At 43.1% G+C, this 25,725-nt stretch overlaps 1 protein-coding gene across 1 annotated transcript in view; it reads right to left on the bottom strand.

The window, feature by feature from the left end:
- Positions 1 to 25,725, bottom strand: part of LOC311149019 (calcium-dependent secretion activator 2-like) — a 208,379-nt gene that overhangs the window by 9,701 nt on the left and 172,953 nt on the right. The window contains exons 21-26 of the mRNA XM_084186092.1: positions 25,550 to 25,697; positions 17,754 to 17,768; positions 16,054 to 16,128; positions 14,963 to 15,046; positions 14,802 to 14,834; positions 8,947 to 9,054 (exon numbers count right to left, since the gene is read on the bottom strand). Coding sequence (XP_084042218.1) covers positions 8,947 to 9,054; positions 14,802 to 14,834; positions 14,963 to 15,046; positions 16,054 to 16,128; positions 17,754 to 17,768; positions 25,550 to 25,697 — 463 coding nt within the window. The remainder of the gene's footprint in view (positions 1 to 8,946; positions 9,055 to 14,801; positions 14,835 to 14,962; positions 15,047 to 16,053; positions 16,129 to 17,753; positions 17,769 to 25,549; positions 25,698 to 25,725) is intronic.

Genomic DNA, 25,725 nt, shown 5'->3' with positions numbered 1-25,725 from the left:
TCCATGCTTTACGGTGGGAAATACACATACGCAGATCATCCGTTCACCCACACCGCGTCTCAGTTGGAACCAAAAATCTCCAATTTGGACTCCAGACCAAAGGACACATTTCCACCGGTCTAATGTCCATTGCTCGTGTTTCTTGGCCCAAACAAGTCTCTTCATCTTGTTGGTGTCCTTTAGTAGTGGTTACTTTGCACCAATTCGACCATGAAGGCTTGATTCACACAGTCTCCTCTGAACAGTTGATGTTGAGATGTGTCCGTTACTTAAACTATGTGAAGCATTTATTTGGGCTGCAATTTCTGAGGCTGGTAACTCTGATGAACTTATCCTCTGCAGTAGAGGTAACTCTGGGTCTTCCATTCCTGTGGCGGTCCTCATGAGAGCCAGTTTCATCATAGCCATTGATGTTTTTTGCGACTGCACCTGAAGAAACTTTAAAAGTTCTTGAAATGTTCCGTATTGACTGACCTTCATGTCTTAAAGTAATGATGGACTGTTGTTTCTCTTTGCTTATTTGAGCTGTTCTTGCCATAATATGGACTTGGTCTTTTATCAAATAAGGCTATCTTCTGTATACCAACCCTACCGTGTCACAACACAACTGATTGGCTCAAACGCATTAAGAAGGAAAGAAATTCCACAAATTAACTTTTAACAAGGCACACCTGTTAATTGAAGTGCATTCCAGGTGACTACCTCATGAAGCTGGTTGAGAGAATGCCAAGAGTGTGCAAAGCTGTCATCAAGGCAAAGGGTGGTTACTTTGAAGAATCTCAAATGTAAAATTTATTTTGATTTGTTTAACACTCTTTTGGTTACTACATGATTCCATATGTCTTATTTCATAGTTTTGATGTCTTCACTATTTTTCTACAATGTAGAAAATAGTAAAAATAAAGAAAAACACTGGAATGAGTAGGTGTGTCCAAACCTTTGACAGGTACTGTAGGTGTATAGATAGTATACAGTGTCTTGCGAAAGTATTCACCTCCCTTGGCATTTTTCCTATTTTGTTGCCTTACACACTGGAATTAAAATGGATTTGTCGGCCAAAATTCACCCAACTTATTGTGGCAAGCTTGTAGAAGGCTACCCAAAACGTTTGACCCAAATTAAACAATTTAAAAGGCAATGCTGCCAAATACTAATTGAGTGTATGTAAACTTCCGACCCACTGGGCATGTGATGAAAGAAATAAAAGCTTAAACAAATAATTCTCTCTACTATTATTCTGACATTTCACATTCTTAAAATAAAGTGGTGATCCTAACTGACCTAAAACAGGTAATTTTTCCTAGGATTAAATGTCAGGAATTGTGAAAAACTGAGTTTAAATGTATTTGGCTAAGGTGTATGTAAACTTCTGTAGTTTATGTGTATAGATAGTATAGGTGTATAGTTAGTATAGTTGTATACAGTAGATAGTATAGGTGTATAGATAGTACAGCTGTATAGATAGTAAAGGTGTATACAGTAGATAGTATAGGTGTACAGATAGTAAAGGTGTAGAGTTAGTATAGGTGTATAGTTAGTATGGCTGTATACAGTAGATAGTACAGTGAGTGAAAAAAGTATTTGATCCCCTGCTGATTTTGTACGTTTGCCCACTGACAAAGAAATGATCCGTCTAATTTTAATGGTAGGTTTATTTGAACAGTGAGAGACAGAATAACAAAAAAAAATCAACAACAAAAAAGCATTTTAATGAGGGAAATAAGTATTTGACCCCCTCTCAATCCGAAAGATTTCTGGCTCCCAGGTGTCTTTTATACAGGTAACGAGCTGAGATTAGGAGCACACTCTTAAAGGGAGTGCTCCTAATCTCAGCTTGTTACCTGTATAAAAAGACACGTGTCCACAGAAGCAATCAATCAATCAGATTCCAAACTCTCCACCATGGCCAAGACCAAAGAGCTCTCCAAGGATGTCAGGGACAAGATTGTAGACCTACACAAGGCTGGAATGGGCTACAAGACCATCGCCAAGCAGCTTGGTGAGAAGGTGACAACAGTTGGTGCGATTATTCGCAAATGGAAGAAACACAAAAGAACTGTCAATATCCCTCGGCCTGGGGCTCCATGCAAGATCTCACCTCGTGGAGTTGCAATGATCATGAGAACGGTGAGGAATCAGCCCAGAACTACACGGGAGGATCTTGTCAATGATCAAGGCAGCTGGGACCATAGTCACCAAGAAAACAATTGGTAACACACTATGCCGTGAAGGACTGAAATCCTGCAGCGCCCGCAAGATCCCCCTGCTCAAGAAAGCACATATACAGGGCTGTCTGAAGTTTGCCAATGAACATCTGAATGATTCAGAGGAGAACTGGGTGAAAGTGTTGTGGTCAGATGAGACCAAAATCGAGCTCTTTGGCATCAACTCAACTCGCCGTGTTTGGAGGAGGAATGCTGCCTATGACCCCAAGAACACCATCCCCACCGTCAAACATGGAGGTGGAAACATTATGCTCTGGGGGTGTTTTTCTGCTAAGGGGACAGGACAACTTCACCGCATCAAAGGGACGATGGACGGGGCCATGTACCGTCAAATCTTGGGTGAGAACCTCCTTCCCTCAGCCAGGGCATTGAAAATGGGTCGTGGATGGGTATTCCAGCATGGCAATGACCCAAAACACACGGCAACAAAGGAGCGGCTCAAGAAGAAGCACATTAAGGTCCTGGAGTGGCCTAGCCAGTCTCCAGACCTTAATCCCATAGAAAATATGTGGAGGGAGCTGAAGGTTTGAGTTGTCAAACGTCAGCCTCGAAACCTTAATGACTTGGAGAAGATCTGCAAAAAGGAGTGGAACAAAATCCCTCCGGAGATGTGTGCAAACCTGGTGGCCAACTACAAGAAACATCTGACCTCTGTGATTGCCAACAAGGGTTTTGCCACCAAGTACTAAGTCATGTTTTGCAGAGGGGTCAAATACTTATTTCCCTCATTAAAATGCAAATCAATTGATAACATTTTTGACATGCGTTTTTCTGGATTTCTTTGTTGTTATTCTGTCTCTCACTGTTCAAATAAACCTACCATTAAAATTATAGACTGATCATGTCTTTGTCAGTGGGCAAATGTACAAAATCAGCAGGGGATCAAATACTTTTTTCCCCTCAATGTATAGGTGTATAGTTAGTATAGGTTTATAGTTAGTATAGGTGTACAGATAGTATAGGTGTATAGATAGTATAGGTGTATAGATAGTATAGGTGTATACAGTAGATAGTATAGGTGTATAGGTAGTATAGTATGTTCACATAGACGTTAGCTGTACTTTTTGATGTTATGAGGCTTGGGAGTTTAGGGAACAAAAAACAACTTAATTCAATAACGGTACAGTACAGTGTGTCAGTGCCTATTTGGAGAAAATATGCCTCACTCTATACAGCATTTATTTGAAGATGCAATACACTACATTGCCCTGTATTACCCTACAATTACCCTACAATACACTACAATCACCCTACATTACCTCTCACCATACATTACCCTTCAATACACTACAATTACCCTACATTACCCCACAATACACTACATTACCCTGCAATACCCTACATTGAGATCCCTGCTCATCGAACAGTAAAGAAATCACTAGTGGGATGTTGGTTCCCGAAAGCATCTGGTTTTCTATCAATGTCTTCTCAAGTGAGGACTTCTGACAAAGAGCATGACACATTAATTGGACGGAACACCATTGGACAGCCCGTCCTCTTGGATATTTTCAGCTCCTTTTTCAGAAGATTCCATCTCCTTTCACTTTGAATATCGTCAGCCTTGGCTCCACAACAGCCAATAGAAACATGAATACCTACAACGGGAGCCAGCCTACTCGATAATAGGCTAGCCGCCCCCTGGCACTCAACGGAGCAAGCATGAAATTGAAAATGGAGAAGCTCTTTAATTGAGCTGATTAGCGGAAGAGGGGGAAAACAGATGGAGGGAACGAGGGAGTGTTAACTAGACGAGTGAAAATGAGTGAACATCAGGTCGTTTGTTGTCATTAGTTCTCTTGGAACATTGTTAATGTGGTTTCGGAGCTGAGCATGTCTTTGTGGCGTTTCTGACGGCGTGACAGTAATGACGTACTTAAGTTTCCCTCGATTGATATGGTTAAGGGCAGAGTGGAGAAAGCAGGGCCACACATGGGGGCTGGCTGAAAGGGAGGGCTAGGTTGTGTGGTCCCGGTCGGAAGGCTTTATCAGTGGCTTAATCAGGGTGATTTGTCCCCTAATGTGGAGGACGAGAAGGACTGGCCGCCTGCAACGGCATGCATTAGCCTCTTCATCAACACAGAACGCTCAACCCTATCTTGGCTGCTCCGCATGTATAGACACACATACATACACACATGCACACGAACACCATACACATTATGCAAATACACTTCGAAACAGCGGACCAATACAAGCTGCTGGCGATGCAATGCAAGCACACACATGCTGTATATTTACATAGTACATGCGCTTACATTCACACATAAACAGACAGATTTGTGCACATGAACACATATGCAGAGATAATGACATTTCCCAACACACACAACCACAGGTGGCGACGCATAACTGTGTGTGTGTGTGGTGACATGGTGAGACCCTGCCGTTGTCTCTCCTCCTGGTGCATGACTATGGGTGTGTGGGGTCCATTAGGGCTGTGCCTGCCTCCTCCCTCTCCCATCTACCCCCCTCCCAGTCTCCCCAGCCCCAGCAAAGGCCCAACAAATCAACACTGCTTTACTCCAATCTCAGCTTCCACCTCAAGTTTAAAAACCCAATCTTAGAGGGAAGCAATGAAGAGGGGGGTGTGTGTGTGTGCATAGCATAATATGGATTGTGTATGTCTGTGTTCCTCACTGCATGCGTGTAAATGTGTATGTGTGTCTCATCTTGTGTTTGAAGGTACTCGGTAACACACTGCGACCGCAGGATAGATGGAGGAAGTAGGGGGGCACACACAGGGAGACACAACACCTCTCGGCATATTTCAATGGAAAACAGGTCAACAAAAACCCGGAGGAGGCTAGCTTGGGCCCTGGAAGTAGTCACAATGGGATTACCTCTCTGTCTCCCTCTCTCCCTCCCTCCAAAAGGCTTTATTGGCATGGGAAACATATATTTACATTGCCAAAGCAAGTGGAACAGACAATAAACAAAAGGGAAATAAACAAGAGGAATAAACAATGAGTAAACATTACACTCACAAAAGTTTTTAAAGAATATACACATTTCAAATGTTATATTATTGGCTATGTACAGTGTTGTAACAATGTGCAAATAGTTGAATAAATCAACATAAATGTATAGGTTGTATTTACAAGGTGTTTGTGCTCCACTGGCTGCCCTTTTCTCATGGCAACGGGCCACAGATCTTGCCGCTGTGTTTGCACACTGCCGTATTCCGCCTAACAGATATGGGAGTTTATCAATGTTTGATTTCTTTTCAAAATCGTTGTGGGCCTGTGTGATCTGTGGGAAATATGTGTCTCTAACGTGGTCATACATTTGGCAGGAGGTTAGGAAGTGTAGCTCAGTTTTCACCTCATTTTGTGGGCAGTGGGCACATATCCTGTCTTCTCTTGAGAGCCAGGTCTGCCTATGGCAGCGTCTCTCAATAGCAAGGCTATTCTCACTGAGTCTGTACATAGTCAAGGATTTTCTTAATTTGGGGTCAGTCACAGTGGTGAGGTATTCTGCTGCTGTGTACTCTCTGTTTAGCGCCAGATAGCATTCCAATTTGCTCAGTTTTTTTGTTCATTCTTTCCACTGTGTCAAATAGTTATCATTTTGCTTTCTCATAATTTGGTTGGGTCTAAATGTGTTTCTGTCCTGGGGCTCTCTTTGTGTTTGTGAACAGAGCCTCAGAACGAGCTGGCTGAGGCGACTCTTCTCTATGTTCATCTCTCTGTAGGTGAGGGCTTTGTGATGGAATGTGTGGGCATCGCTTCCTTTTAGGTGGTTGTAGAATTTAACAGCTCTTTTCTGGATTTTGATAACTAGCTGGTATAGTCCCAATTCTGCTCTGCATGCATTGTTTGGGGTTTTGGATTGTACACAAAATATATTTTTGCAGAATTCTGCATGCAGAGCATGAATTAGGTGTTTGTCTCATTTTGTGAATTCTTGGTTGGTGAGTGGACCCCAGACCTCACAACCATAGAGGGCAATCGGTTTGATAACTGATTCAAGTATTTGTAGTCAGATCCTAATTGGGAAGTTGAGTTTTATGTTCCTTTTGATGGCATAGAAGGCCCTTCTTGCCTTGTTTCTTAGATCGTTCACAGTCTTGTAGAAGTTACCTGTGGTGTTGATGTTAAGGCCGAGGTAGGTATAATTATTTGTGTGCTCTAGGGCAACAGTGTCTAGATAGAATTTGTATTTGTTGTCTTGGCTACTGGACCTTTTTTGTCTTACTGAGAATCACTGTCAGGGCCCAAGTCTGACAGAATCTGTGTAGAAAATCTAGGTGCTGCTGTAGGCCCTCCTTGGTTGGGGACAGAAGCATCAGATAATCTGCAAACAGTAGACATGTGATTTCTGAGTCCAGTAGGCAGAGGCCGGGTGCTGTAGACTGTTTTAGTGCCCTCGCCAATTCATTGATATACAGTGCCTTCGGAAAGTATTCAGACCCCTTGACTTTTTCCACATTTTGTTACGTTACAGCCTTATCCTAAAATTGATTAAATTGTTTTTTCCCCTCATCAATCTACACACAATACCCCATAATTACAAAGCAAAAACAGGTTTTTAAAAACTGAAATATTACATTACATTGGCAGCGATTACAGCATCAAGTCTTCTTGGGTATGATGCTACAAGCTTGACACACCTGTATTTGGGGCGTTTCTCCCATTCTACTCTGCAGATCCTCTCAAGCTCTGTCAGGTTGGATGGGGAGCGTTGCTGCACAGCTATTTTCAGGTCTCTCCAGAGATGTTCAATCCTGTTCAAGTCCGGGCTCTGGCTGGGCCACTCTAGGACATTGAGAGACTTGTCCTGAAGCCACTCCTACAATTGCCTTGGCTGTGTGCTTAGGGTTGTTGTCCTGTTGGAAGGTGAACCTTTGCCACAGTCTGAGGTCCTGAGCGCTCTGGAACAGGTTTTTATCTCTCTGTACTTTGCTATGTTCATCTTTGCCTCGATCCTGACTAGTCTCCCAGTCCCAGTCGCTGAAAAACATCCCCAGAGATTGATGCTGCCACCTCCATGCTTCACCGTAGGGATGGTGCCAGGTTTCCTCCAGACGTGACTCTTGGCATTCAGGCCAAAGAGTTCAATCTTGGTTTCATCAGACCAGAGAATCTTATCGGGGTGTCCTTTAGGTGCCTTTTGGCAAACTCCAAGCTGGCTATCATGTGCCTTTTACTGAGGAGTGGCTTCCATCTGGCCACTACCATAAAGGCCTGATTGGTGGAGTGCTGCAGAGATGGTTGTCCTACTGGAAGGTTATCTCCACAGATGAACTCTGGAGCTCTGTCAAAGTGACCATCAGGTCCTTGGTCACCTCCCTGACTAAGGCCCTTCTCCCCCGATTGCTCAGTTTGTCCGGGCGGTCAGCCCTAGGAAGAGTCATGCTGGTTCCAAACTTCTTCCATTTAAGAATGATGGCGGCCACTGTGTTCTTGGGGACGTTCAATGCTGCAGACATTTTTTGGCACCCTTCCCCAGATCTGTGCCTCGACAAAACCCTGTCTCGAAGCTCTATGGACAATTCCTTCGACCTCATGGCTTGGTTTTTGCCCTGACATGCACTGTCAACTGTGGGACCTTATACAGACAGGTGTGTGTCTTTCCAAATCATGTCCAATCAATTGAATTGACCACAGGTGGACTCCAATCAAGTTGTAGAAACATCTCAAGGATGATCAATGGTAACAGGATGCACCTGAGCTCAATTTTGAGTCTCATAGCAAAGGGTCTAAATACTTATGTAAATAAGGTATTTCTGTTTTTTATTTGTAATACATTTGCAAAAATGTCTAAAAACCTGTTTTCGCTTTGTCATTATGGGTTATTGTGCGTAGATTGCTGAGGAAAAAATATATTTAATACATTTTAGAAGAAGGCTGTATCGTAACAAAATGTGGAAAAAGTCAAGGGGTCTGAATACTTTCCGAAGGCACTGTATATGTTGAAGAGGATGAGACGGAGAGTGTGTGTATCTGTATCTATGAGTGAAAGGGAAACGGAGAGCGAGAAAGAGAGAGAGAGAGTGAGAGTGAGAGAGTGTGTGCCAGAGGGAGTGTGTGTGTGTCTTTGTGTCCACTTGTACATTTCGGTATTGATTGAATCCCTGACAAACTCCAGGCTGAGATCATTGTGACCCCTCACAGATACACTGTTTGACCTGACAATGATTCACCTCAGAATAGGAGAAATGTAGAAATACAGTGGGTGGGACTTTTTCTTCTTTATGCTGTGGTTTTCGTGCAACACCTTCATCTACAGATGTAGGATCTTAATTTGAGCCAGTTTGCTACAGCAGGAAAATAATCCTGCAGCAACAGGACATGCAAATGATTATGTGGATTATAATTAATGGCCATTTTTGTAGGGGTTTACACATTTTTTGTAAGGGAAAATCAAGTCTGAAATTTCATAGTGGATCCTACAAATTTCAGAAGCCTTTTCAAAACTTCAAATGCATTACAAGTTAAATATTTCCTACATTGCAGGAAAGTTCTCCTGCCACAGGGTGATCAAATTAAGATACTATATCTGTACTGTACTGGCATCACAAACCACAGAGATATTGTCCACTGGTTGCCATTCCTATTGTGTTCAGAAAAATGTATCAGTTATAATTTAGATGTTATCATAGTGTGGTAAGAATGACAGTTATCCACCCAATCTATGTACTTTGTATGATGAAAGCTGCTGAAAAAAGTGAAAACACACACAAGGTGCAAGTGTGAGTCCACGTCAAGGTCGACACACTCACGTCAAACAGCTTCTCGATGTACATCTCCTCATTGACGCGGTCTCGCATGATGTCCTGGTTCTGCCGCACAAACGTTATATAGGTATCAGCCAGGTCCATACCTGGCTTCTGAGAGCAGAGAGAGGGACAGGGAGAAGAAGGGGAGAGATGGGAAAACAGAAGGAGGGAGATAGAAAGGGTTAAACATGGGGAGTGTAATAGGAGATAGATGGGGTTAAACATGGGGAGTGTAATAGGAGATAGATGGGGTTAAACATGGGGAGTGTAATAGGAGATAGATGGGGTTAAACATGGGGAGTGTAATAGGAGATAGATGGGGTTAAACATGGGGAGTGTAATAGGAGATAGATGGGGTTAAACATGGGGAGTGTAATAGGAGATAGATGGGGTTAAACATGGGGAGTGTAATAGGAGATAGATGGGGTTAAACATGGGGAGTGTAATAGGAGATAGATGGGGTTAAACATGGGGAGTGTAATAGGAGATAGATGGGGTTAAACATGGGGAGTGTAATAGGAGATAGATGGGGTTAAACATGGGGAGTGTAATAGGAGATAGATGGGGTTAAACATGGGGAGTGTAATAGGAGATAGATGGGGTTAAACATGGGGAGTGTAATAGGAGATAGATGGGGTTAAACATGGGGAGTGTAATAGGAGATAGATGGGGTTAAACATGGGGAGTGTAATAGGAGATAGATGGGGTTAAACATGGGGAGTGTAATAGGAGATAGATGGGGTTAAACATGGGGAGTGTAATAGGAGATAGATGGGTTAAACATGGGGAGTGTAATAGGAGATAGATGGGGTTAAACATGGGGAGTGTAATAGGAGATAGATGGGGTTAAACATGGGGAGTGTAATAGGAGATAGATGGGGTTAAACATGGGGAGTGTAATAGGAGATAGATGGGGTTAAACATGGGGAGTGTAATAGGAGATAGATGGGGTTAAACATGGGGAGTGTAATAGGAGATAGATGGGGTTAAACATGGGGAGTGTAATAGGAGATAGATGGGGTTAAACATGGGGAGTGTAATAGGAGATAGATGGGGTTAAACATGGGGAGTGTAATAGGAGATAGATGGGGTTAAACATGGGGAGTGTAATAGGTAAGTTGAGTTGAGAAATACACTATTTTTAGTCCTTAACACCTCGTCAGAGAAGGTCCATATTCATTGCCTTAAAAGTTTTATTTTCGTTGGAAAACATGGACACTGAATTTTAACTGTTGCATGCTAACAAATCCCCTTCTCTTCGAGACATGTAAAAAAATATATTTAAAAAAAACACTCTGCACACTCGCTGTCAGAATAACAAGCGGTGGAGCTGTTACCAGCTAAACATTTAGTGAATGTCAAAGCAATCGTTTCGCCAGAGGAGAGAGGCCAGAGGCAGAAAAGAGGGTTAGCCCTCTTCCATTCACACTCTCTGTGTCAGTGGGAGATTACACTGCAATGCTATTGTAATTGCTTTGACATCTTTCACACCCATTTCTCGGGGCCTTAGAAGGCCCCTGGGGCCTGATGTCCTGCTACGGTTCTGAACACGGCACACCAACTCCCCTGTGGAAAACAAGGAAACAGCTATGTGCTGATAAAAAAAAACCTGAGCACGGAAAACCCCTTCTCCTGATGTTTTTCCACAGAGACGGAAGAGAGGACTGTGATTACAAACTGTCATTACGACAACATTTACATTTACATTTACGTCATTTAGCAGACGCTCTTATCCAGAGCGACTTACAAATAGGTGCATTCACCTTATAGCCAGTGGGATAACCACTTTACAATTTTTTTTATTTTTTTTATTTTTTCTGAAGAGGAAGGTGGGTAACTGACCCACTGGGGTGATTGGCCTTTGTGTGTGTGGCCTTCCTTACCTGAGGTTGAGGTAGTCATTAGAGCTGGGAGCATGTAAACAGGTGCCCCCGCTCCCTAGTTTGCATTGACGTAACGGAGGTGACGCTGCCTTAACGGAGGTGACTCTGACGTGATGGGAATGACCCTGATGAGTAAGAAGTGGTTGTGACCCTGACTCACTGTCGTGTAATTACTCAAAAAATAACGACTTTCAAACTTGGTGTAGTTGTCACCCACTGTCTAGGTCACAGTCAGGATTTGTGTGAACTTCATAAGATGTAATTCTAATTCAATTCATGGCCCTACACTGATAAGCCATAACCAATGTAAAGAAACACATATTATGTGACAAAACATCACCGGTTCAATAAAAACGTAAATCAAACTCTGCACAAATACAACTAATTTCAAACCAGGGAAGCATCAAATCAAATCAAATCCTGATATCCTGTGTCTTTCAAAGAAATATGTTGTTCACTCATTGCCACGTAACTGAACTCATTGTGCTTGACTGAAGGGCTCAGTGTTAGTTGCCTAGCAGCATAACAGCCATCCTAAAATGTGTTCAAAATAAACTCTGATTGACTCTCATATTTCCCTCAACACATTACCTCTATAATACAAATACTACAGAAATAAACCTGAAACGATGGGTAGAGCTTCTTTATAGATCATGCAGTACACATATTTCTTTTAAAATCCATGCTGTTCCTAAATGCATAAAATAAGGCATCAATACAAAGTGTAGAAATGTGTTACTCACAACGAAATGTATTTAATATAAAATATATATAATACAAAGTGACATGAATGTATTCAATCGAAGGTTACATGCAGTTCCCAATAATTAATATGGACCTTTGATGACCTGCACCTCAGTGTCATGGGGGTACAGTAAGGGGGACCCTGCTACAGGGATGTTAGGGTGAGGGGGTTGAGCTGGGGATAGGGTCAGGGGGGTTTGGGCCTGATGATGATTGACAGGGCTGTCAGGAAACTGTAATCCAGTGGGTGGAGACGTTGAATCCATCACTTCCTGAGCTGCAGTGAGTGACAGTATGGACTGGACGAGTGTGGGGTGGTGTGTGTGTGTGGGGTGGTGTGTGTGTGTATGTCAGGATCATTGGCAATATATCACTGTCCCTGTTGTCACAAGGGCATCAATCCCCCCCCCCCCCACCACACTACCTCACAACCCCCAAGGCAGAGCCCTCTCCGTTACTCTCTTCCCCCCACCCTCTTCCTCTCTCTCTCTTCTTCAATGACAAGGTGACAAAGCAGTGTGACAGGGAGGCATGCGAAAGAGATAGAGAAAGAGATGGAGGCATGGAGAAAGAGATAGAGAAAGAGATGGAGGCATGGAGAAAGAGATAGAGAAAGAGATGGAGGCATGGAGAAAGAGATAGAGAAAGAGATGGAGGCATGGAGAAAGAGTTGGAGGCATGGAGAAAGAGATGGAGGCATGGAGAAAGAGATGGAGGCATGGAGAAAGAGTTGGAGGCATGGAGAAAGAGATGGAGGCATGGAGAAAGAGTTGGAGGCATGGAGAAAGAGATGGAGGCACGAAGAAAGAGATAGAGAAAGAGATGGAGGCATGGACCAGGTTCCAACACTACTACACTCCAGATTGGGGCCTCGCACAGAATACACACCGGCTGCCCTCTGTCACGCTCTGCCCTCTTTCAAAGAATCAACCTCAGTTCTGTACTTGACTTGTAGCCAAACATGCTAGACACACAACCGCACACACACAGGCTATTCCAGACTGTCAACAATCTATTGTTACATCGAATTATGTCAAAAGGAGGCAGATGGAAAAAGGTGCGTGTGTGGTGGTGAAGGAGTTGCCGGAGGTGGTGGTGGAGTTGGTGGTGGTGGTTGAGTTGCAGAGTGGTTGACTACTTTGAGAATAAATGTACTTTCTATGCCTGTGATATGTGGTTGTCTCACCTAGCTATCTTAAGATGAATGCACTAACTTTAAGTCGCTCTGGATAAGAGCGTTTGCTAAATGACTAAAATATAAAAATGTGGTGGGGTGTTGGTGGTGGTGGAGGTGGTGGTAGTTTAGTGGTGGTGGTAGTGGTTTAGTGGTGGTGGGGGTGTAGTGGTGGGTTGGTAGTGTGGGGCAGCAATGACTGGTTAACCTGAGGGGGATAAGCCCTGAAAGCTGTGGAGATAGAGAGAGCGAGGTTGCTGCTAATTATACACTGCTGCCAGTCTGGTTTCCTGCCCTGGATCTGTTTCCCCCAGGTGCAGCTTGGTGTGTATATGTGTGTGTGTGTGTGTGTGCGTGTGTGGGGGGGATCTTAACCTTTCGTGACAAGGACCCAAAATAGTTTTCTGCTAAATGCCCCAGCGACACAACCCTCCTCCACTCCCCCTTCTCTTTAGCTCACCTGTAAGAGGGGCTTAGCAGCTTTCGGTTCCCTCCACACAAAAGCGCAAGGTGGTTACATTATAATTTCAGGTGAAGGGAGGAGGAGGAGGAGGAGGAGGAGGAGGAGGAGGAGGAGGAGGAGGAGAGGAGATTTGGCAGGCTCAGAGCTCTGGGAACCAGTGTCAATAGGATACGTGGGATTGGCTGAGTCAAGGACAGGTGGGAGGGGGAGGTTTGATGAGAAGGACAAAGGCTTGGCTGGCTTTACTGTCCTACTCAGGGATGCTGAAAAGGGTGTCAGAGTGTGCTTGGTTATGATAAAGTGAAACCACCTCTTGCTTTGGGTTAAAAGTAGGATTTGTGGGTCAAAACAGGCCTCCCTAACCAGAAATTGAGCTCTGCCTACTGGTGAGTGGACTGAATCCTTCCCACTAGACCAACAGGGCAAACCTTTCGATGGCTTAAGAACACGAGTATGTCACAATGAAGTGGCTAAACTGACCAAGTAATGACACCCTCGCCCTTCTTTCACATTTAGTGAATCAGAGATTTAGCCTTGCAATCCCTGACCAATGGAGAGTCGGCACAATGTGCCTGTCCAGAGCGCGAATTATACCGTGACATTCGGGGGTGTTTTATGTGCCTAATAGTAAAGAAATGTCATTTAACTGTAATAAAGTATTACCTTTTAATTTGGCATGAACACAACTAGTCATGATGTTTTCATCTTGTTGTCAAACAAATCACTTCAAAAAGTAGGCTACCTGCGCATGTTGGTCCACTCCAAAATAATTCACTGTGCACTCGCGCCATTGGATGAATGGAAAGAGACATCTGTTCCAAAACACTAAAAAGTGTAATGCCATTCTGGGATTGTCATTGGGTCTACACTTGTCTTGCTGACAAATGTACCTTTTTTGTAGAAAGAAAAGCTGGGACACCTGAAAAGGGGCTGAGATACGGGACTGTCCCGGGATGAAAAGTGCAGCCACACGGAAAAAATATTTACCACTCTAGCAGTACAAATGGCATTTTAAACAAATAGGAGAACAGTTAAATTAGCATTATTTAGAGTCTCCCCCCCAAAGTTTGACTTTGTTGCATTTAGGGGGACTCATGTCTCATTTAGGGGGTCTGAGATCCCCCTGGGCACCCCGTAATTCAGGATGGTGTTATTGCGTTTCTCTTTGGGTAATTAGAGGGCTTCCTCATCACTTTATTTGTCATCTTTCTGTTGGCTGATTCAGAGCTCCTGCTTCCTGCCTTGGCGCTGTCACTCAATAGTGTTGCTGCGGCATGTAGTGACCGTCCACGACTGACACCTTGGCAAATCACTCAAAAACGTTTTCATTAGCCAACGGTGCCAATAATTAGTCCTGCACGCCATCTCAACCTCAAACGCTCTGACACACAACGGTGCTTCAAGGCGAAATGTTAAAATATTTCACCCACGTTTAACATCAGCGTCTGATGATAAACCTCTAACAAATATGATCTTGCTCAATGCCAGCTTTCTTCAGAAAGCTGTTTCTTTTAGATGGAAATATGTGTGAAAACAAACACATTCATATGAGCAAGTAAGACATCGTTAGAAATGAAGGAGAAATAATACTCACAGGCACATCCACATACTTGGCAGCCGCTTTCACCTTTGAGGCAAAGGAAAGATACAAAAAAGTTCAACTGAGCAGATACGGTTACAACAAATTACATCTTGCTTTTCTTAGCACTGAATGCAATGGGTCCACATTCTCCGGCGTGGAACAAAAAAGCTTACCGTGAAAGATAGGATAGAAGAAAAGAATGTCCCTTCATCATATCTGGAGAGCTTGGAGAGAACACCGTCTAAAACTCCAGCAAACTGCCAGGGGAAAGAAGACAATCAGACATGTTAGTTGCCATTTGTAAAGGAAGGTGGGGTATACTGTCTGAATTACTTTCTTGTCTTCACATTTTTTATTGTATGCGTTCCAGTCTTCTTTGGTTATAACATATTCTATCATATTTTGCATAGAATATGAGAATAATTAGCAGGTGTGATATAACTGGGTTACATCACACCTTAGTTCTATTTGACTAAGAAAGTGTTTCTTAATAAAATAGGCATTGGATTTGAGGTGGAGAAGAGCTGACATATACAGTATCTATATGCAGGATTAGGGTTGCAAAGTGAGGGTATATTACTGGAAACTTTTGACGTTTACCAGTAAACTACCAGGTATCTATTTTGGAATCTTTCAAGGATTTTATGTAAACTATCACAAGACATCTGGTGGCCCTTTTATATACTTCAGATTATCACAGGTGTCTGTAATAATCTCTGGCCCTCTGTGTGGCCTTATCACATGTAAAATATATGAAATAATTAAATAAGATTTTAAAATAAAAGATAGTATGACAAATAAATATAAACCATCAAATTAGTGAATACCATTGGTGTTTAATATGACGGTTTCAGCATGAAATATCCTTTATATATTTTAATTTTTTTCTCAAACTTTTATGTATATTACTATGTCAATATGTATTTGTTGTTAATGTTTTGACGTCAAACTGGTGGCAGTTGTGAACATTTTTTGTTGGAAGAGTTGCAGAGTTCATTGAAAATAATGCCATTGTTAATTAGATGCTTTTTCATTAATTAGGCTATTTTCTCTTGAACCATATGGTCTATCTACTAGAAACTCATGGACAATATGGACACAGATATAATAAATGAATACAATATAAAAATTGTTTTTGTTAATCAATTATAAATTACCAAAAGTTATGATAGATTGCCATAGTTACTTTGGTAAATTACTGGTAGCTTTGCAACCCTATGCAGGATGTAGTCATTGGGTCTATGGAGGATGTGCAGTAGCATACCTTTGTGACCATGGAGGAAATCATGTCTTTAAACGCATCATCGATCAGGACATCGATTTTCGAATGGTACTGTTGCTGAGGAGAGGGTAGGGAGATAAACAAACAGTTTAAAGATCTATGAGGAGGGAGATAAGTTAACATTATTCCTTCATCCTGGCATGCACGCAAACACACATGCACACACCCTGCCTCCCTACCCCAAACATTCAGCAGAGAAAATCTTCCCATGTAGCACCGGTGAGTTAAGCAGCTAATAGGGCCATTATGTGGCTGAATGGCATTCCCGCTCTCATTGGAAGGCAAAGGAATTCGAAGGATACTTTTTGTGCTTCCCCACAATTAGAGCAGCCTTGCTCCTCTAAAGCACCGGTCCAGCTGCGGGGACCAAAGGCTCACACTAGATTCAATTAATCCGCCATTTCATGTCTCATAACCCCTATATTCATGAGTCTTTTTTACCCTCCCAAAAAGCCCACGTCGAAAAGAGGGAGGGACAGAAAGGAGTGAGAGAGAAAGAGAGAGAGAGATGAGATGGGGGAGAGAATAGGGAGGGAGAGCCTCCATTTGCGGCGTTGAATGGCTGCCTTCGACGCTCGCATGGCAGCCAGGGAGTTCATCTCTTGGCGACAATACCCTTTCACGACGCGTCTAAAGAACACCCAAATTAAAAATTTCAATCAACAAAGCCCGCAGATCGGTGACAAATTGAGGGTGCATGGAGGTCACCATCGGCAGCCCCCATTTTCTTTTCACATTTTTCTCCATCCCACGAAATGCCAGCTTCTTTCATAAACAGAATTTCAAGCGAATCTTAAGGACTTTTTTCTTTTTTAACCTCAAATAACACTGCTGTGTTTGCTTTTTATTTTACAGAGGAGGCCAAATTGTGAGGTCCTTCTTCACATTAGAGAATATTAAATCGCGAGGTCTTTGAAATGTGTTCATTGCACCCAAAAGAACAATAATTTATTTAAAAAACATTTATCTGGTAGCAAACTGCTAAGCGCCACTTCAGCACCAGGTTTTTTTCTTCTAAGGCCCAACTGGCATTTCCAAATGCAAGCTTCCCATTCCAATGACAATAACAACAACAACAACATAGTTAACTGATCATTTCTTTAGACATAATGATCCTGGGGATACGTTGGTATACAGCAAGACAGTCCCAATTTGCAGAGACGCTTTTGATGAAAATATTCGATTAAGCGCTCGCTGGAGAATGATTTTGGGGCAGAGCAAACTATGAAGTAGAAAATCACAAAGGGGGACATTCCTCCGTTCTATTGAAGTCTCCTACCTCAGCCAGCCTGTACTTTGAGAAAAAAATAATTTCTGATCTCCTAAAAGTTTAGACAACTTTTCCATTCAGCAGTATGAATAGGAAGTATGATGAGCTGGCAATGGCAGACGCCATTCAACGCGCAAACATCTGAAATGCCAGGATCTCTTTTGTGTCGATCAGAAGCGAGCACTCTGGCATAGACCGCTATGCACAAAGACATTCTCTGGTGAATGTGCGACAGAATGTTTGGATTTAGTTCAAATTGAGGTCCCTTTGAGACAAGTCACAAGACAAATTACTTTATGCATTTACAAGGACCAGAGGAAGTTAAACGTGTTTGCATATATGAATGTGCTCTTAAAAACCAAAGAAAGCTGAAGGTGGTTTAAGATTCTACAAGGGGATGAAGAACACTTACCCATTGTTTGTCAATCTTGGATTCAAACAATGATGTGCAGGACGTGTGAAAATGAAACAAAGGAAAGAGTGAAAGAAAAAAACAAGCAAAATCATCACCTTAAATTCAATAGCATTAGATGACTATAATAAATAGCATGCACACAATCACTTCATTTAAACTATTTGATCATACAGTATTTGTGTATGACACAAAAAAAACTATTTAACACCCTAGGAAATTGTTAATATCTCTGCATATATATCATGGGCTGGTTTCCCGGACCTGGATTAGACTACTGAACTAAAAATAATGCTCAATGGAGAATCGCCATTGAAAGTTATTTTTAGCCCAATACTTAATCTGAGTCAGGTATAACTACAGTGTATGATATTTATATACATGTCAATATCAACTATTAACATACATTTCTGTAGAAAGTGGAAAAAGGAGTGATAAGTATGCAATTTGCACTGAAGACGTCCACTAACACAGTGGTTCCCAACCTTTTTTGAACCGTGGCACACGATGATTGGATAAAAAAATTCTGCTGCACACTTATTCTTTTACTAACAGTTGATTTAGTGGTAATGACTTCCATCTCATCTGATCCATACTGGAAATCATCCATTTTCTGTGACAAAGATTTTTTATAGATTAAATAGTGTTTATTAAAAAGAAATGTAGCTCTGGTAAAATCAATGACTGTATATGAATGGACAAAGGAATGAATGGTGTCACGTGATCGATGGCTATGTGATACCTCAATAGCGCATTGACATGCGCAGTTTGAGCTACTCCAGGAAATGACGTTGCAGGCAAGCTCAATGCTGCCCCCTCTCATTGAGTAATTCAAGTTGAAGGCCGACAGGGGTACTGCAGGCTGCCATTAGCAACTAAATTATCCTTATACAGTTGAAGTCGGAAGTTTACATAAACTTAGGTTGGAGTCATTAAAACTCATTTTTCAACCACTCCACAAATTTCTTGTTAACAAACCATAGTTTTGGCAAGTCGGTTAGGACATCTACTTTGTGCATGACAAAAGTTGACAGAACAATTGTTTACAGACAGATTATTTCACTTATAATTCACTGTATCACAATTGCAGTGGGTCAGAAGTTTACATACACTAAGTTGACTGTGCCTTTAACAGCTTGGAAAAATCCAGAAAAAGATGTCATGGCTTTAGAAGCTTCTGATAAGCTAATTGACATCATTTGAGTCAATTGGAGGTGTACCTGTGGATGTATTTCAAGGCCTACCTTCAAACTCAGTGCCACTTTGCTTGACATCATGGGAAAATCAAAAGAAATCAACCAAGACCTCAGAAAAAAAAAATTGTAGACCTCCACAAGTCTGGTTCATCCTTGGGAGAAATTTCCAAACGCCTGAAGGTACCACGTTCATCTGTACCAATTTGTAAGTCGTTCTGGATAAGAGCATCTGCTAAATGATATAAATGTAAATGTACAAACAATAGTACGCAAGTATAAACACCATGGGACCACGCAGCCGTCAAATCGCTCAGGAAGGAGACGCGTTCTGTCTCCTAGAGATGAACGTACTTTGGTGCAAAAAGTGCAAATCAATCCCAGAACAACAGCAAAGGACCTTGTGAAGATGCGGGAGGAAACAGGTACAAAATTATCTATATCCACAGTAAAACGAGTCCTATATCGACATAACCTGAAAGGCCGCTCAGCAAGGAAGAAGCCACTGCTCCAAAACCGCCATAAAAAAGCCAGACTACGGTTTGCAACTGCACATGGGGACAAAGATCTTACTTTTTGGAGAAATGTCCTCTGGTCTGATGAAACAAAAACAGAACTGTTTGGCCATAATGACCATCGTTTTGTTTTGAGGAAAAAGGGGATAGCTTGCAAGCCGAAGAACACCATCCCAACCGTGAAGCACGGGGGTGGCAGCATCATGCTGTGGGGGTGCTTTGCTGCAGGAGGGACTGGTGCACTTCACAAAATAGATGGCATCATGAGGAAGGAAAATGATGTGGATATATTGAAGCAACATCTCAAGACATCAGTCAGGAAGTTAAAGCTTGGTCGCAAATGGGTCTTCCAAATGGACAATGACCCCAAATACACTTCCGAAGTTGTAGCAAAATGGCTTAAGGACAACAAAGTCAAGGTATTGGAGTGGCCATCACAAAGCCCTGACCTCAATCCTATAGAACATTTGTGGGCAGAACTGAAAAAACTTGTGCGAGCAAGGAGGCCTACAAACCTGGCTCAGTTACACCAGCTTTGTCAGGAGGAATGAGCCAGAATTCACCCAACTTATTGTGGGAAGCTTGTGGAAGGCTACCCGAAACATTTGACCCAAGTTAAACAATTTAAAGGCAATGCTACCAAATACTAATTGAGTCTATGTAAACTTCTGACCCACAGGGAATGATGAAATAAATAAAAGCAAAAAATTAATCTCTACTATTATTCTGACATTTCACATTCTTAAAATAAAGTGGTGATCCTAACTGACCTAAGACAGGGACGTTTTACTATGATTAAATGTCAGGAATTGTGAAAAACTGAGTTTAAATGTATTTGGCTAAGGTGTATGTAAACTTCCGACTTCAACTGTAAGTTCTTCTGTGTGCAATTTAAAAATGATCGGTTCAAGGACATACATCTGCCGTATTAGAAGCAATTATTGATACCATAATTGTCTTCCAAAAATGTTTTTAGATTCACCACGAAGATTCACCACGAAGATTGCCATTTTTCCATTCACTATAATGGGGGATCCTGTTTTCTGCTAACAATGCCTGCAGTAACGCTGTCGGCCTTGAGCTTCCGTGGCTTCAATGAGAGGGGGCAGTCATTCTCCCCTGGGTAAAATAGGTCTTACTTTTAAGCGTAAAGCTCTAGAGACCAGCGGTTTTCTGCATTGTAAAGGTGCAACCACAGACATAAAGCCATGCGGAGGCTGTGGTACTGCTAAGCCCAATCAGACTTGCCTGTGCTAATGGTTCTCACATGCGAAGTAAAATTATACAAATTACTTTGCTCGTGAGTGGCGCAGTGGTCTAAGGCACTGCATCGCAGTGCTAACTGTGTCACTAGAGATCCTGGTTCGAATCCAGGCTCTGTCGCAGCCGGCCGCGACCGGGAGACTCATGGGCGGCGCACAATTGGCCCAGCGTCGTCCAGGGTAGGGGAGGGAATGGCCGGCCGGGATGTAGCTCAGTTGATAGAGCATGGCGTTTGCAACGCCAGGGTTGTGGGTTCGATTCCCACGGGGGGCCAGTATAAAAAAATATGTATTCACTAACTGTAAGTCGCTCTGGATAAGAGCGTCTGCTAAATGACTAAAATGTAAATGTAAATGTAATGATCGTCCCTCAAATGACTCAAATGTAACAGCAGCTCCAGCACACCGGACTTGAAACAACGATACAGATGTACAGTGTATTCAGACCCCTTCACTTTTTCCACATTTTGTTACGTTACAGCCTTATTCTTAAAATTGATTACATTGTTGTTTTTCCCTCAGCAATCTACACACAATACTGATAAAGCAAAAACAGCCTTTTAGAAATGTTAGCAAATGTATAAAAAAAAATGGAAATATCACATTTACATAAGTATTCAGACCCTTTACTCAGTACTTTGTTGAAGCACCTTCGGCAGCAATTACAGCCTCGAGTCTTCTTGGGTATGACGCTACAAGCTTGGCACACCTGTATTTGGGGGGTTTCTCCCATTCTTCTCTGCAGATCCTCTCAAGCTCTGTCAGGTTGGATGGGGTGCGTCGCTGCACAGCTATTTTCAGGTCACTCCAGAGATGTTAGATCGGGTTCAAGTCCGGGCACTGGCTGGGCCACTCAAGGACATTCAGAGACTTGTCCCGAAGCCACTCCGGCGCTGTCTTGGCTGTGTGCTTAGGGTCGTTGTCCTGTTGGAAGGTGAACCGTCACCCCAGTCTGAGGACCTGAGCGCTCTGGAGCAGGTTTTCATCAAGGATCTCTCTGTACTTTGCACCGTTCATTATTCCCCTCGACCCTGACTAGTCCCCCAGTCCCTAACGCTGAAAAACATCCCCAGAGCATGATGCTGCCACCACCATGCTTCACTGTAGGGATGGTGCCAGGTTTTCTCCAGATGTGATGCTTGGCATTCAGGCCAAAGAGTTCAATCTAGCTTTCATCAGACCAAAGAATCTTGTTTCTCATGGTCTGAGAGTCCTTTAGGTGCCTCTTGCAAAATCCAAGTGGGCTGTCATGTGCTTTTTACTGAGGATTGGCTTCCGTCTGGCCACTCGACCATAAAGGCCTGATTGGTGGAGTGCTGCAGAGATGGTTGTCCTTCTGGAAGGTTCTCCCATCTCCACAGAGGAACTCTGGAGCTCTGTCAGAGTGACCATCAGGTTCTTGGTTATCTCCCTGACTAAGGCCCTTCTCCCCCGATTGCTCAGTTTGGCCGGGCGGCCAGCTCTAGGAAGAGTCTTTGTGGTTCCAAACTTCTTCCATTTAAGATTGATGGAGGCCACTGTGTTCTTGGTGACCTTCATCCACTAGATTTTGGAACATTGCTGCGGGGACTTGCTTCCATTTAGCCACAAGAGCAATAGTGAGGTCGGGCACTGATGTTGGGCGATTAGGCCTGGCTAGCAGTCGGCGTTCCAATTCATCCAAAAGGTGTTAGATGGGGTTGAGGTCAGGGTACTGTGTTGGTCAGTCTAGTTCTTCCACACTGATCTCGACAAACCATTTCTGTATGGACCTCGCTTTGTGCACGGGGGCATTGTCATGCTGAAAAAGGCAAGAGCCTTCCCCAAACTGTTGACACAAAGTTGGAAGCACAGAATCATCTAGAATGTAAATGTATGCTGTAGCGTTAAGATTTCCCTTCACTGGATAAGGGGCCTAGACGGAACAATGAAAAACAGCCCAATACCATTATTCCTCCTCCACCACCAAACTTTATACTTGGCACTATGCATTGGGGCAGGTAGCGTTCTCCTGGCATCCACCAAACCCAGATTTGTCCATCGGACTGCTAGATGTTGAAGCGTGATTCACCACTCCAGAGAACGCGTTTCCACTGTTCTAGAGTCCAATGGCGGCGAGCTTTACACCACTTCAACCAATACTTGGCATTGTGCATAGGGATCTTGGGCTTGTGTGCGGCTGCTCAGCCATGGAAACCAATTTAATTAATCTCCCGGCGAACAGTTATTGTGCCGACGTTGCTTCCAGAGGCAGTTTGGAACGCGGTAGTCCGACAGTCCCGTTCTGTGAGCTTGTGCGGCCTACCACTTCGCGGCTGAGCCGTTGTTGCTCCTAGACGTTTCCACTTCACAATAACAGCACTTACAGTTAACCAGGGCAGCTCTAGCAGGGCAGGAAATTTCACGAACTGACTTGTTGGAAAGGTGGCATCCTATGACGGTACCATGTTGAAAGTCAATGAGCTCTTCAGTAGGGGCCATTCTACTGCCAATGTTTATCTGTGAATATTGCATGGCTGTGTGCTCCATTTTATACACCTGTCAGCAAAGAGTGTGGCTAAAAAAGCCAAATCCACTAATTTGAAGGGGTGTCCACATACTTTTTGCCATGTAGTGTATGTACACCTAAACTATTGCCTACTGTAGCCTATCAAAACTAATTTCCTGTTAGAAATGATCAATTTTTTGTGAAAATAATCAAAACCTCCTGCTGCAGGATTATTTTACACCTGGAATGGAACTGGTCAAATTAAGATCCCACACCTGTAAATCATCAATGGTTCAGACACTGTATAGATAATGACCTTGGACAGTATTTAGCGCAGCTGAAACAACACCTTGCCACATCATAATCACATCCATAATTAATGCATTCATTCAATTAGGGCAATAGTGACCATGGAATTGGAATCCAAATTGGAATCTGTAGTGTACACCGAGTGTACAAACCTGAGTGCATGTGTTCGGCTATGAATCAACATCCTCAAGGACTTGAGGAGAGTGCAGCTGAAGGTTAAGGGGACAGTGAGCTTAGCTCTCTGTAGAGACACTGTGTAAATAGTCAGCGGGTAGCGGAGGGTTAGCCTTTAGCAGGATGAAATGCTGTAATGGAGAGATCGAGAGCTCATTCAGCCACATCGATTTAGAGCAGCCACTGCAAGTTACCACTGATCTGGACGTGATATAAATGTGCCCTTTGCAATGAATGTTTTGGCTGCAAGGCAGTCAAGGTGATATGAAGATTACTGAATCCGTCACAAACCAAAGGAAACATTAGTTATTGAGCTCTTGAGGGAAACCCAGGCAAGGTATGGAACAATACTTGGTACTGTTGTGTTGGTATAGTGTACTTATAAACAATGTTCTCTCAAATCTTTTTCGGCACTGAGAAAATTTTAGGACTGCTGAGCGCAAATTTGAACATTGTGAAAATTCTGTGCAACTTCCAGTGAACACTGAGGCTGTACCCGCTTTAAGTTACAATTTTAACAGTGGTCAAGTAGGCTACTGTGGCTATTTGATCATTATGTAGGTGTACCAGAGTGGCCTAACAAAAAAAACTATGGAGAAAATGCATCCCATAACATTTTAACATGGAAATAGCTGTTCTATCATTCAGCCTACAGTAGCAGCCAATGTGTGGTGTTCAATGTAGGACTACATACCATTAGACTTTGAAAAAAACCTGCAGGGCTTGACATTAACCTGTTTATCCACTTGTCCTTCAGACACGGAGGTGACTGAACATGTTGTGGTGTTGTTTGACGCAAGAAACCACTTTACACAATAAAATGCATTATTATTCCCATACCATTATTACAGAGTATCAGACAAATTATGCTACCCTCTGCCTATTGGCTACTTAGCTTATTCACTTAGCTTATTCAAGCCTGTCTCAAAATACAACTGCCCCTTTAAGACAAAAAAAAAGCTCTTTACCTGACTTGCTTTTCAAAGATGTCTAGAAATGTACACTCCCTATTGCTGACTACAAATTAACTATAACTGGGCTAATAACTCACTAACTAGCAAAGGATATGAACAAAATATGCACACGTGGCTACATGCACCTCTCGCTTTGATCTCACAACAAGCGCATCTACTCACGACCGCTCATGCTGTAAACACAGTCCAGTTCAAAGTAAATGGCACAGATCCATATATGGCAATGGCCTATTTGCATATAGGCCTACTGATTGGTTATGCTGAACCAGTCTGTGTAGAGTACGGGTTGAGTCATGTGTGTCAATGCAATAGAATCCTACTCCGATGCATTCTGCCTACAACAAAATCTCTTGCATAGTTAGTTTTGCATACAAAGTCTTGCATAGTTATTTTTGTTTCAGTATGTTGCATTGAAAGTGTCTAATATTGCGTTGATTCGATCACAATTGCCACAATAAAGGGAAATGTTGCTGGGCGGCAGGCCCGGGGGAGCTGGGCGGCAGGCCCGGGGGAGCTGCGCGGCAGGGCCGGGGGAGCTGCGCGGCAGGGCCGGGGGAGCTGCGCGGCAGGCCCGGGGGAGCTGGGCGGCAGGCCCGGGGGAGCTGGGCGGCAGGCCCGGGGGAGCTGCGCGGCAGGGCCGGGGATACTGTGCGCCCGCGCGCAGCTTAGAGAGATCATTGCTTATAACTGATGATGGCATGTAGGGTTGCAAGTGTAAGTTTAAAAAAATGAATGAGGCTCTGTCCATTCTTTGAACTACAGTATATCCATTGTTCGCTACACTCATTAGTTAAATAACAAAACAATCTAGATTGACGTTAGTCAAGTTTGTGATGGTTTTGCATGCATTGCTGGAAATGTGTGATCAAAGAACAGACAATAGAGGTTGAGCGCGGTCGTACCTCTTGACCGGAGTCCAGCACACAGAGTTTGGCGCACTGCTTCTTGGCGTCCATTAGCATGTTGAACATGGTGCACACCGACAGCGACACCCGGAAGTCCGTTGACTTGCTGGCCTTCTGCATCTTGGAGTCGAAGGCGGCTTTCGTTCTTTGGGTATAAAAAGGCAATTGAAAGG

This window comes from Coregonus lavaretus (genome assembly GCF_964263955.1).
Source record: "Coregonus lavaretus genome assembly, chromosome: 21".
NCBI classification, from domain to species: domain Eukaryota; kingdom Metazoa; phylum Chordata; class Actinopteri; order Salmoniformes; family Salmonidae; genus Coregonus; species Coregonus lavaretus.
Note: the sequence above shows the minus strand (reverse complement) of the source record. Positions and strands in the feature narration are given on the sequence as shown.